Source organism: Phasianus colchicus, chromosome 3 (genome assembly GCF_987193195.1).
Source record: "Phasianus colchicus chromosome 3, bPhaCol1.hap1.1, whole genome shotgun sequence".
NCBI lineage: Eukaryota > Metazoa > Chordata > Aves > Galliformes > Phasianidae > Phasianus > Phasianus colchicus.
The window spans coordinates 82236723-82250879 of record NC_143438.1 but is presented as its reverse complement, the minus strand read 5'-3'; the positions used below and the strand labels follow the sequence as shown (position 1 = coordinate 82250879).

At 38.6% G+C, this 14157-nt stretch overlaps 1 protein-coding gene across 1 annotated transcript in view; it reads right to left on the bottom strand.

Annotated features, from left to right (window-relative positions):
- Positions 1–36: 36 nt before the first annotated feature.
- Positions 37–14157, bottom strand: part of MTBP (MDM2 binding protein) — a 27995-nt gene continuing 13874 nt past the window's right edge. The window contains exons 16-23 of the mRNA XM_031591174.2: positions 13780–13873; positions 12769–12924; positions 10169–10264; positions 6834–7121; positions 5452–5698; positions 3844–3957; positions 2081–2146; positions 37–839 (exon numbers count right to left, since the gene is read on the bottom strand). Coding sequence (XP_031447034.2) covers positions 804–839; positions 2081–2146; positions 3844–3957; positions 5452–5698; positions 6834–7121; positions 10169–10264; positions 12769–12924; positions 13780–13873 — 1097 coding nt within the window. The 3' untranslated portion in view covers positions 37–803. The remainder of the gene's footprint in view (positions 840–2080; positions 2147–3843; positions 3958–5451; positions 5699–6833; positions 7122–10168; positions 10265–12768; positions 12925–13779; positions 13874–14157) is intronic.

Here is a 14157-nt window from a genome sequence, read left to right as displayed (position 1 = left end):
TTCAGGCTGGCCTCGAGTCTACAGAATTAATTTAATTTCAATTTAATTAACTGCTCAGTTCTACTTGCTTATGAAGTGAGGTAGCACATAAAGCCAGGGCTCACTGTGTACACTGTAGAGAGGTAAGGGAGGAATGAGGGGAAAAAAATTCTGTTCTGAACTGTTTCTAAGAATTGTTAGCAAGACTACACATGAAATTTTACCAGAATTTCAGGCTTCTGAATCTTCTGATTCTGGCATTAATGCACCTTTTTTGGGACCTTTCATCAAATCCCAGAAGACATGCTTTTTTTTCCATCTATTACAAAACATCTATTCAAATTCTAATTGTTTTCAGTTTCAGAATAGGAACTGTTGTCAGCTACAGTATAAAACATCAAAGGTCCATGCTTTAAACAGTTTTATTCAGTATATACAACAGCAAGTAGTAATAAATAGAACAGAGGCCTTTGTGCAAAAGGTAGAACAAAGTGGTCCCATTATGAAAATTAGATCCAGCATTTTTTGTTTTAATTCACAGTAAAAATACACCCATTGAAAAACATACAAAGCCTTATAAAAAACAAGCCAAGCTGTATTCTTCTTAATAATAAAACATAATAAATAACATATAAGATAAAGCCTTTCTCACTTGATTTAAGAAATCTTTCAGTATAAAATGTTTCAAAAGATGCTGCTGTGTTTGAGAACTGTGACTGTGTCATTATACTGACCAAGTTCTTCTGGTGCTTGAGTAGGTGGTTGCATGTGTTACTCAGTATAATGTTTTTCCTGCAGTCAGAAGTGCTGTGTCTCTGCAGTGTCTACTTGCCAGTTTTCTCCAGAATCCATTCAATCACCTGGGGAAAAGAAATGAGAAAATTATTCCCATAACTCTTGCTCTGAAGTTGTTTTCAAGAATATCTGACAAATATAATCAAATCTTCTAAATGGGATTTAGAAGGCAATCCTCCCAAAGGAGAAAGAGTCGTTAATAAGCTGAGAAGTGTTGCCCAAAAGTTGTATTTAATTCTAGAGAACTCACTGTCTTTAGGAAAAGGCGTTTTGAGATCCTGTGAATGAGTGCCTTCACCCCACAGTGTACATTCTTTCCATATATTCTGTAATACAGGGTGAGGTGGTCAGCAGACAAGATGCTGCTGGCAAAGAGGTTGGAATGCCCATGCACAAACCCAGCCTCTGGTCCCCCCGGACAAAGAGCAGAGTGAGAAAATGTGCTAGTTCAATATATTGTTCAAAAACAAACACCAAACCTACTTTGTTTTTGAAACCTTGTAATCTGTAGAAAACATTTCACAAGAGAACGCAGCACAGAACACAATACTGCCCTGGCAGAATAAAACCTGTGAGGATCTAGCAGTTGTACTCAAGAGTTTAAGGGAAGTTTATTCATTTAACTAACTCAGGTCAAATCCATACATTCAATTATGATTTTGAAAACAGTACTGTAAAAATACAAAGCTTTACCTTCTCCCCTCCCTTTATTTTTAATTATGAAGTAAATTCAGCATGCTTTCTGAAACCTAAAACAAAGTTACTTTGCTCTGTACTGCTGCTCATAGAAGTGCTGCCAGCACACAAAAAAACTCATCTGTCGTCACTTTCATTTACAGTTATTCCTAAGCTTAAAATTGTTAATTTTCTCTGCTTTTAAGAAGAAATTTACTTCCTGCGATAGATCTGTGTATGGCTTCCTTAACTTCAAAAAGAAATTTTATTTCCTTGAAGATACAGAAAGAAGAATTCCCCAATGATCCGCACTTCTCCCAAATGAAGAACATTTTCCTACACATTTTTTCTCAACCATAACTGAAGAAAAATAAACTTTTCCACATTTTTCACTTTGACATATCAGATAGGTAGTACTCCAGTTACAGCTACAAAAGTCATGAATGTATACAACTGGAAATTTTGCCATGGGACTAATGACTGGGAGTTTTTGTGGGATCAGAATGCAAAACAAGATCCACAGCCAAAGGAATGAATGTTTTTCCTCATCTCCTAAAGCTGTGGACCAAACCATCTGATAGCCTGGCCTAGTTAACTGAAATGAACACACAAACCAAGCAAATGCTCTTACCTGCTTAGCATTGTTACTTGCTGTTTTTTTCATTTCATCAAGAAGTCCTCTAGAAGTTTTAAGATCCTAAATATTAAACCACAAAGCCAAAAGATATTAGGATGCTCATCTTGTTATTAATTAATGATAACATTCAAAGTCCTTATTATCTCAAGAAACCTGACCTGTGGCACGAGCCCATTCTTAAAGCAAACACATAACATTGTCTGAAGTAAAACTGAGAACATTTATTTGCTTCTTGACTCCCAAGGAAAACACTATCTACAATATCATGCTTCTGAAGCACACAGAACAAAGTCGTACAGACCTGGGACTGCAAGACAGCTCAGAAGAACAAAATCCTAACACAACTGTCTTCTATGTCTACAGAACACGATCACTTCTGTTGCTCTTCATTCGCAAATGGAACCATGAACCCATCTGAATTCACTCAAGCATTACATGGTGCTGCCAAATCAGTATGTTAGGTAGCTGCACACATTTGCAGTGTGTTGACAAGAATTTCCATGAACACATTAGGGAACTGGATTTTCAGTGAATTGCATAAGCTACCTATTTACCCAGTAACTTTAGTACGAGGGAGAAGCTGAGCTGCCTGGTGAAGGACAAAGATTACTCAGCTTGACGTTTACTGAAATATTTCTTTATTTGTAATCACTGTTCTTTGTATCCTGACCAGCATGCAGTCTTCATTCTGACAGAAGAAATGTGATTCGTATTCTACAGTTTTATATGAGCAAAGGATGGTTTTCACTAATAGCTGCAATCACAGTTTGGGAAATACGCATAAGGGCAAAAGCATAAAGTAGCCTTATAAGGCTCACTATATCAGACCAAGGCACTAGAGCACTCAGGACAGCACTAAATTGATAATAAATTTGGAGACAAATTTATCTTGAGATATCACTAAGATAATCCCAGTACAAGATGTACAACAAACTGCAGGACAACATAGGATGCTAACATAACTACATCTACATCTTTAAATGATTAACATCTAGTCTTTAAACGATTAGCATGCTTAAGTTAGCCCACACGAACTTAACAGGTCCATACAGCAGTGTGGACATAAGGTAATTTGCATTCATTTGACACTCATTCCCAAGGGACTTGCATAGCAAACAAGGAAGTGAAGCACCATAGTTTTAAAACAAAACTGCTGTAAGAAAGTTGCCTTACTGGTTACTTCTCTGTCCCATAACCTTGTGGTTTTTTCCCCTGTGGCTTCTCTTCTAGTGTCTCCCAGATTCGCTATGCTTCCATAAAGCTGAGAGCAATTCTACTTACCACAAGTATCACCTCAGATTCTGAGAACAGAAACTCTATTTATACCTCGAGAACAGCCATAACTTACAGTGGCACACACATGATCTTATATGCTAGACTTGCTGAAGTAAGATGAATTAGGTGAAACTGAATTCATGAGCATTTCTTTGCTCATTAAAATAATGAGATAGTTATGGCTGGAAGATAGCCACAGTGGTAAGGAAAAACACAACCCTGCCTAAGAGCCCATTGCTTTAACACATTATCTAAATCTCATAAAAGACTGCTCCTCAGTAAGGTTTGAAAACAAACAGAACTACAACCACCAAAATATATTCACCAAAGACTAAAGGTTTATCCATATTCTACACACATAAATGACACAGCACTACGAATATTAGCACAATCAAACTGGAATACATCCATCCCAAGGTGTATTCAGGTACAGACTCATTCAACTAAGTGCAAAGTATTATAAGAAAATGTTTCCTAGTTACCTTTAAGTAAAACTTCGATATCTCGAATAGACGTTGGCTGCATGATGGAAAGCACTTGTGATCCTCAGCAATTCCATGTTTTTGTAGAGTCTTGGCTACCACCTCCTTCAGCATCTTGGAAACAATAGAAACACAAGTTCATCCCAATTTTTGGCATGAAAAACTGTCCAAAGAAAAATAAGTCACACTTGTTCTTTTTCATTCTTCCCAACAAAGATGGAGATACAAGAGTTGTACTACAGTGAGAAGGCTGGAAGACATCAGGAAGAATTTCTTCACAGGAGGGGTAATGCACTGGCACAGGCTGCCCTGGGAGGTGGTGGAGTCACCGTCCCTGGAGGTGTTCATGAAATGCGTAGATGTGGCACTGAAGGACATAACCATGGGACGTGGTGATGGGTTGGCGGTTGGACTGGATGATCTTAGTGGTCTTTTCCAACCTTAATGATTCTATGACTCAATGAAACTCGAAGAAACAAACAAAAAAACTACCCTAATCTTTTTTGCTCTTGTCTCTGCCATTAATGCACTGGACAAATGCCATCAACTCACTAACTACTCAGTTAGACGGAGTTATTTAACAATTTATTTCCATTTCCTTCAACTTAAAAATTAATGGAATGCTTACATGTCAAAGCAACATAGAGAATCATGTATGGGACTTTGAAGGCAAAAAAATAGAGAGAGAGAGACTTTAGGTCTGAATGAGACACAATTTATGCTTACTCAAGTCATCCTGACTTGCCTTTGACACTGTAATAACTATGATCAAGCAGTCCTCTCTGGTACCAAGGGATTCACTTAAATAATCATCACCAAGCCAGAAAGCTTTCTGGGCTGTATTTTAGAAGTGACATCCCCAATATATAAAGTCATTAATAAAACATTATTACAGCAACGTATTTAAATGTTACATCTGTTAATGGACTTGTACAACTACTCTCTATTCCCTGATCAGTCCATTCTTTCACAGAGGCTTTCACCTTCCCAGTATAGATATTTCTTTGTTGGCTTTGAATTTTATATTCATTTTCTACATTTCTTAACTCCTAACCATTGGTATTTATTGCCACCTTTTTTACTCCTATTTGCTACTTCTCTTAAACTTAATTCCTTGGGCAAGGCTTAACATGTACAAATTTTTTACTCCTCACTTTTGGGATGCTCTCCTCAGTGCCTTCAGGATTCAGTTACAGAAGTAAACAGAACCAAATTTAGTAGTAACAAATAGAGAAAAATTCATAGTTCACATTAAAATCATAGGATCATAGAACGGCCTGGGTTGAAAAGGACCACAGTGATCATCTAGTTTCAATCCCCTTGCTGTGTGCAGGGTCGCCAACCACCAGACCAGGCTGCCCAGAGCCACATCCAGCCTGGCCTTGAATGCCTCCAGGGATGGGGCATCCACAGCCTCCTTGGGCAACCTGTTCCAGTGTGTCACCACCCTCTGTGTGAAAAACTTCCTCCTAACATCTAACTTAAACCTCCCCTGTCCTAGTTTAAAAGCATTCCCCCATGTCATATCACTATCAACTCAAGTCACAAAGAAAGAAATCAAACTTTTTTTTTTTTTTAATTCCCAAATCAAACAAAATAAACTCTTACCCTTGTATGTTTCTGAGATCTTGATTCTTTAACTGGCTTTGAAGTCTCAGATTCTGTTGCACTTACGCAGCTCGCTGAACCAGCCCTCGTGGCTGCTTTGTGGGACTGACCAGACTGCTTCAATGCCATCGAAGTTAAAGAAACTGATCTTTCAGAGCGCTTCCTGGTTACCACCAGTGCATTACGACTCCCACTTCCCCCACTTGCTTGGGAGAAGAGAGAGTCTGTACTCTCTGATTTCGTTAGCCTTGATAGAAAAGAAAAAAAAAAAAAAGAGAAAAAACTTTTTATTATTTATTTTTTATGATTTTATTATCTTCTTTTTATTTATTTATTTATTATTTTGTAATGAGTGTTCTGGTGGCTTTGTTTCTGCTATAGAGGCTGCTGTATGATTGCTAGGATCACTACACGTTCTTTCAAAGAGCATAACAAAACAAGATAACTAAGAAGAGTTATCTTCCTGTTGCATACACTTTGTAGAGAGCTGGAAGAGCTGAGCTTCTGGTCTTCAGTCTCAGGATAAAATAGAACTTCTTGAAACTGCCTAATTTCTCTTGCCCCTATAGGATTGTCACAATTGATCTGTAGGAACTGAGACATGATAGTACTACTGCAACAGTGTAATGCTTGATGCTTTAACGAGCGTTAGTAATTCTAAAACTTTGATTAAATCAAGTGCTAAACACAAGCACATCATTTCTAACTACTCAGTAAGCTGCAAAATCTACAGACAGCCCCAAAACTGTCTTCTTGTTAAGAAGGCTCACTGTAGCACACCTGTGGCCAGACTGCAAGGGCTATTAACTGGATTGAAGGGAAAGTGACTACTACAACACAACATGAATTCAGTAGCACCATATGTTACTTGCATCTTCAAAACAAGGACATGGTACAAACAGAAGTCTATAAATAACACTTTCAGAAAATATTTTAATAAAGCTGACAACTTAATAAGTTTGGATTTTGGTGGGTCATCTTGTACCAGAAGTCCTTTGGATTAGGAATTCAATTACAGAGTACAGTTCTTGGCTTTCTAAATGTATATAACCTATATAGTTGTTTATTTGTACTGCAACAGCTCTGTCAGCTTTGTTTAGGACAGAAACTATTTGTTGTCTTTATAAAGATACTGCAGACTTTGCAAGATACAATCACAGGTCTCTTAAAGAAAAAGTGCCTCTGATGCACGGCCTACATTAATTTAAAGCTATCAGTAGGAGACCACACTCTAGAAAAACTGAACTTATAAAAGACGACTAAACAACAAACATTGTCTAGATAGCTGCAGTAAGAAACATTTCAAGATGAAAGAAAAGATGCATTTCAGTTGAAATGACTGAAATATTTCATGTCAAGATGTATTTTATTCAGTGCGTTACCTTTTCTTGGGATGAAAGCAATCCAAGTCTTTTGATCTGCGTTTTAGCCTCAGTACCTCTGTTCTGAATTCACTTTGTAAAGACTCTCCATCAGGGACGCTTCCAGGCTCCGACGAGACTGCAGGAGATGGCAGGGGGCTCAAGACAGCCGGCAGGGGGCTCAAGACGAACGGCAGAGGGCAGCACTCCTTGGTGCAAGTGGTCTGAGTTTCGTAGCGAATAAGACGAGCTTGAAGTTCAGCATATCCCAAGTCTCTCTCTAAAGCTTTCCTGTTATCTAGACAGTATCTACAGTTTAAATTTGAGAGAAATCTGTGAGACATTCCCTGCTTTATTACAAGAAGAAAAAAGAAAAGAACAACTTACTTCTGCCTATAATATAATCTCCAGCACTTTTTTTGTCCGGACTGATGTATTGTTCTGAAAGATATCTTAAAATGGCCCCACAAATTAATACACACCTGATAGATTTATTTATATTATGTATAAGTTGATTATTTAAGACTAACTCCAATATACATAGTATTATGTACTAATTATTTGTATGTCTCTACCTTATGCTCTAGCAAATAAGATTTCTGTGGACATTAGCAGGATGTTTTTCCTTGAAGTAATTGAAGTAAGTAATGAATTGTGATGCTGACAATGGATTTTTTCTCCTTATGGTTGGCACTGTGTTACATTTAGATTGTCAGCCTGTACTTAACAGATGCTACCTCTATTAATGTATGGTGACACTCCAGTAAAGCAGCGAAGAGGAAAGCTCTAAAACCAAATACATGAAGAATCCATCACACCGTAACAGATACAGTATCTTCCAGACCTCAGACCTTGCAAGCATCCACTGAAACTTTGACACCATATAATAATGGGAACTTCAGTGAGGTTCTGCCAGAAATTATGCTGCTGTAAAACTGCATACAGTGAGTAGGAAGACTCATGTAGGAAAACTGCATGAAGTACGAGAAAGACAGCGCGTGAAGAGCGTTACAAGGGCTGTATAGCACAGACTCTTTCCTAATGACACAATTTGGAAACATAACATTTAGCACCAGTGTATGAGAGATTCCTATTTTTTGAAATGCTAACATGCAGAAACATCACTGAATGAGAACAAGCTGCCCCAGCCCTTCGCTTTCTTTATGATTAGGAGGAACAAGAGGCTTAACCCACATTCTGAGCAATGCGAGTTGTCTCAGCTGACTCTCCAAAGCAGGTAGTAATGTTTCCTATTCTCAGGAACTGTAGACAATTCTTTACTTTTATCTCCTCACACAGGGTTACATTGAATTGTTAGATCTGATTCCTCCTCTTTTTTCAAAGTGCTTTTATATTCAGGGAGAAATTCACTTTTCTACAGAGCACTGAATCCATTTCTACAGCTGATTAAGACTTTCCACTAGAAATAAATTCATTATCTGATAAGAATAAATTCTCTTAACTCACAAATTTCAAGGTATTTAATTTTCCTTATTTATATTCCAAGTCCCCCGAGTAATCAAATCCCCTACAAAGCTAAAAATGTTTGTATCTTTAGAAGTTAAATTACCATTTTACTCGCTCTTCTTTACCTGCAATTACTTTCTCTTTGCAACATGGAATCCAAGAGCTGGCACAGCTTCACTACACTAAAAATTTGATTTAATCATAGCCACTTCTCCTGGTTTTGTTGACAAAACTCAACTTCCAAATAAAAACACAGCAGCTATGCAGATGGAAACAAATCACAACTGCACATTACAAAAAACATAACTGCTCCAAAAGACCATACTGGCTGTTTATGAGAGAGAATAGTGATAGGACAGGGAGAATGGTCTTCAACTAAGGGGAGGTTTAGATTAGATACTAGGAGGAAGTTTTTCACTCAGAAGGTGATGACACACTGGAACAGGTTGCCCAAGGAGGCTGTGGATGCCCCATCCCTGGAGGCATTCAAGGCCAGGCTGGATGTGGCTCTGGGCAGCCTGGTCTGCTGGTTGGCAACCCTGCACATAGCAGGGGGTTGAAACTAGATGATCATTGTGTCCTTTTCAACCCAGGCCATTCTATGATTCTATGACCATATGTTCCCTCTGGTACTCCTGGAAGAATCTGTTCTGCTTGTACGGCTCCATATTCTTCCCTTTCATGCTAGTTTCCACCACCTCACTCGACTACTTCCCTCTCTTATTCCCAGCACATTCCACCCTCCCTCCTCCCCCTGTGGTCTCTACCCATCATTTCTCCTATGACACGAGATAGTACAAGCTGTGCCTAATGTGAATCCTCACACGCTCCGTGCTCAGGTCAAGCAGGTCAGCAAGTGTTCCAAAGCCAATGGCCAAATGCTTTCCTCCTACAGCTGGGAGGATTAATTTCTCCTGTCTACCTAATTGTCTCCTTGTGCCTTTTGCTAATCTAAGAAAGCTAACAGGCTCATGAATTACCACTCAGAAAAATATAACAAATATTCAGTGTAGACTTAACTAAATTGTGCGTGAAGTTGATAGGAAAAAACAACAGCAGTATAATTAGTCATATGGTAATGATTTTAAATGGGAGTTTTAGAAGGAGGCAGAAATTTACATGGAGACCAACCTTGGTATCCACTTGTTACCCTCTGCATTTCTGCATATGTACAGTACATTGTGTTAAGACAAAGTTCATCCACACAGAGGAGTTATGCTGAACCATCTACTTTAGTGTTTATGTGTGTCATTTTCCTTTTCTCATCAATGAGGATATGCACAGTTTTCTAAAACATTTTTAAACAGCTACATCATATGAAGCACATCCACCTGAACCTTTGGTCAATAACAAAAGGTGGCTGTCTGGGACTGCAGATTCTTACAAGTGACTGCAGATTCTTACAAGTGACATTTGCACACTGGTGCTGTGTTCAGGTTGCTTGCACATACAGGTGGCTTTACAGTAAGTCTCATACACCTTATGACTGTTAGTCTGAAAGCACCTATAATTGAACATGGAAGTAGAAGCGACTTACAAAGCTTTCTCTGTGCTATTAGAGTGACTTGACAAGCATTAATGAGCACTCTTGCCCTTGCCAGTTCCAATTCTGAATTCAAGTTTTCAGAAACATTAATAATAAACAGCAGTAGAACATAGGAGAAAAGAACCAACCTCCACTTTCCTGAATTACCATCAAAGTAGGTGTGTTGAATTAAACTAAGGAATAAAATAAAGATAAGAAAGCTAGAAGTGGTACGTGCAAAGTTATCCCACCTAAGAGAAAGTATACAAAGCTTTCCATAATTATGTTCATGGCGCTTGAAATGTTTCTAGTTACATCTTGCCTGGAAGCTGAAAAATAGTTAGAGGAAAGTGAGAACACTTACTCAATTCCATGATAATGGCATCCAGCTGCTTTTTCAAAAGGCAGACCTCTCAGCTTCCGAGGAGTAAGCTCAGGTGTCAAAAAGAATGCATTTTCGCTGGAAGAAAAAAAGTATATGTGTATATATATCATCTATTTTAAAAAGGAGTATAGTACCAATTTTAGAAGCAGCCAGGATAAATTATACTTCCAGAAGTCAAAACAAATGCCTTGACAGAGGAAGACTAAAACAGCATATCCTGTAGTTCATTAAGCCTGTGATGCAGAGCATCAGTAGGAAATTAAGTCTTCATTGAACTAAGAATTTAAGCTCAACTACTGTCTACTAAGCTATTACTAATACACAATCTCGTAGATGTTTTTACCAGTTTAGAGATCACTGTCCCAAATAATTTTTCAATAAATCCAGGCAATTACCACATTTCACAACAAGGCACCAGAGTAGTAGGAATGTAGAACAAATCTCTGTAGTGAAAAGAACTATTAACTTCTTTCCCACATATGTAATGAAAATATTTTATAATACAGCCAAAATCCTAAATCATCTGCACTCGTTAGCTAAGAACTCTGTAGGACATTCAGTCTTCATTCTTCCAACTTCCTTGAGTTATCTGCTTAGAATAGTTTCAAAGCTCCATTAAGTATTTTACAGATGTTTTCTAAATTCACGGGGTTTTAAGGGTTGGAAGGGACCTCTGGAGATGTCAGTCCAACCCTCCTTCTAAAGAAGGTTCCCTGGAGTAGGTTGTAACCTTCCCTATCACAAGCCCTCTTAATTTATTACACATAATGAAGTTCAAAAATGTATCATGGGCAGTATCTAATGATTCCATTGTAAGTACTCTTATCCCTCTTATTAAAAAGGTCAACAAATATAACAGCAGTAACTGCAAAGATATTCTTATCTAGTGGTCTTTGATGTACCACATAAATACTAGAGGCTCGGATTCTACAGACACGTTCTGACTCTGCTGGATAGGCTGGCCTTAGTCTAACAGACGGTTAAACTCTGAAAAGTACTCCATTAACTCCTTACATTAATCTTGCTGCTGACATGGAAGTGGTTACTGCACTAATACTTAACAGCAGTCACGCTAAGAATGAATTCTTGCAAAGTAGTCAAAGTAGACAAGCTTTGTTCAAAGAGCATTTTACCAGTTAAGAATAATGATAGGAATGGGTCAGCATGTCAAGAGACACAAATAAATAGATTAAGCTATTGTCCTTTTTACATTTTAATGAGTAGCCTTCCTACATAACCTCCTTCTGACTGAATGAAAGAAATCACACTTATAAAACTGAAGTTCTGTCAGAGTAACTCCTGCTATACTAGAAATATTAGTTTGGGAAACAGGAATGTATAGTGGCAGTAGTTTGTAGACAGCCATGGCAAAGTCTAGTGGCACACTTATGCATACCAGGCACTTATTCCATTATTTAAATGCATACTAGAAACATTATCATCATCTTGGCCACTTCAGACTCAAAGAAATAAACAGCAAGGCCAGCCATAACTGTTGATTGCACTGGTAGGCATGTGATGTAAGGATACAAAGTGATGCAAGATGCATTTACGCATCTTATGCATACACAGATGATGCAAGTTCCAAACTCAAACTCTGATTCCATCACCTGATTTTTACTCACATTTTATCACTTCATCATTACACACATCCCTCTCATCAATTCTGAGTATGGGCTGCAGTGATTTGACACGGTTGAAGGAAGGGATGCCATTCAGAGGTACCTTGACAGGCTAGAAAGGTGGGCCCGGGTGAACCTGATGAGGTTCAACATGGCAAAGTGCAGAGTTTTGCACTTGGGCCAGAGGAATCCCAGGCATCCATACAGACTGGAAGGAGTGGTCCTTGAGAGCAGCCCTGTGGAGAAGGACCTGGGAGTCTTGATAGATGAAAAACTTAATATAAGCCAGCAGTGTGCCCTTGTGGCTCGGAAGGCAAATGGGATCCTGGGCTCCATCAAAAGAGGGGTGGCCAGCATGACAGGGAGGTGATTGTTCCCCTCTACTCTGCTCTTGTGAGGCCCCATCTGGAGTACTGCATCCAAATCTGGAGATCCCAGTAGAAGAAAGACAGAGACCTGTTGGAGAGGGTCCATAGGAGGGCCACGAAGATGATTGGGGGCTGGAGCACCTCCCGTATGAAGACAGGCTGAGGGAGCTGGGCTTGTTCAGCCTGGAGAAAAGAAGGCTGTGGGGTGACCTCATTGCAGCCTTTCAATACCTAAAGGGAACCTACAAACAGGAGGAGAATCTACTCTTTGAAAGGGTAGATAACGGCAGGACAAGGGGAAATGGTTTTAAGTTGAGGGAGGGGAGATTTAGGTTGGACATCAGGGGAAATTCTTTACAGAGAGAGTGGTGAAGTGTTGGAACAGGCTGCCTAGAGAGGTTGTGGATGCCCCGTCCCTGGAGATGTTCAAGGCCAGATTGGATGGGGCCCTGGGCAGCCTGGTCTAGTACTGATTGTGGAGGTTGGTGGCCCTGCATGTGGGAGGGGGGTTGGTGCTTGATGATCCTTGAGGTCCCTTCCAACCCTGGCCATTCTGTGATTCTGTGATTTTAATATGTTGGTATCATACCGTTTGGGAATATGCAGTGGCTGAAGATCACCAACTGGCAGCCCTTCTGGTGTGAAGTATTTCAGTAACTCCTTCGCATCGAGTGACGTCAGTGACTCTCGCTGGCTATCTTTATGTCCAAGCAGTTGTTCAGATGAATGTGCAAGCATAGAAGCTCTAGGGGAAAGAAAAATAAATAAATAAACCTCATCTAAGAAAATATTAGTTGTGAAGTCATTTTGTTCTGGTTAAAAAAAAACACACCAAAAAACCACCACCAAAACCATTGCTAGCCTGGAGCAATTAGACACAGTTTTTATAACTTAGTTATGAAATACAACACGAGAAGTATATTATTCATCTCTTTTTTCCATTTCTCATCCTCAAAGATCAAAATTTAATTCCCATTAAAGAAGAGACATACAATGTGCAGCACAGGAATCATAAAGACACTACTGCATACAACTCTCCACTTCGTTTTTGATGTCCTCAATCAAGTTTAGCAAAACTTTCTCTTTTCTACCGTTAAGCAACATGTTTTACACTAATCCAGAGTAAGTGTAAGATGCACTAGTTAGAAGAAATAATTATATATACGTATTTGAGAAACAAAAGCCAAAGTTTTAATAACAAATTAAGAGAAAGCAGATATCTAATGCTGAACTCCAAGTATGGCTATGTTGGGGAAAAAAGAAATAATATTTTGAATGTTTTTCTAGTATTGTTGAAGTCTATAAGCACACAGGTAATTTAACTTCAGAACTACATTACTTTACACTGTCTTTTGGTCGTGTTTTGTTAATAAAAATAATCAAAAAGAATACTACCCTAAATACTAAGAAATAACCCCAAAACAACCTTGGAAATTGACAGTGTAACAAAGACTTAGTTTTGGCCCTAAACAAAACTTTGTCTAAAAAACTATCAACGTATTTGAAAACAGGATACAAAACGGCCATGGATGTATACAGTTCCTCTAGACTGATGTTCAATGTCCACTACAGAGAAAACTCTTCAATATTTAACCATTACCTCATTTTTTGTTTGATTTTTTCGAAGTTTTCCAAATTCTGAAGAACATGTCTTTCCGGCCATTCCAATGGATTTGGCTCCACTAAATCTGATTCTGCAAAAAACAAACAAACAAAAATATTACGAAAGCAAAACAATTACAGCTTATTCATAAGAAGAAGGATGTAGTTTGTCTCCAAATGCAAGGGTATTTATACAAGCAGCCACTGAAATATTTGATCTGTGACTCTCAAGATTGTTTTTTCTGACCAGCAGACTTGTTGTCAATTACGACACTACATATATGCACATAAACTTTACAGGAATACATGTGAACTTTATGGGACCTAACTCAACAAAACTGGACACAGAGCAACCAAAGACCTTACAGGAAAGCTG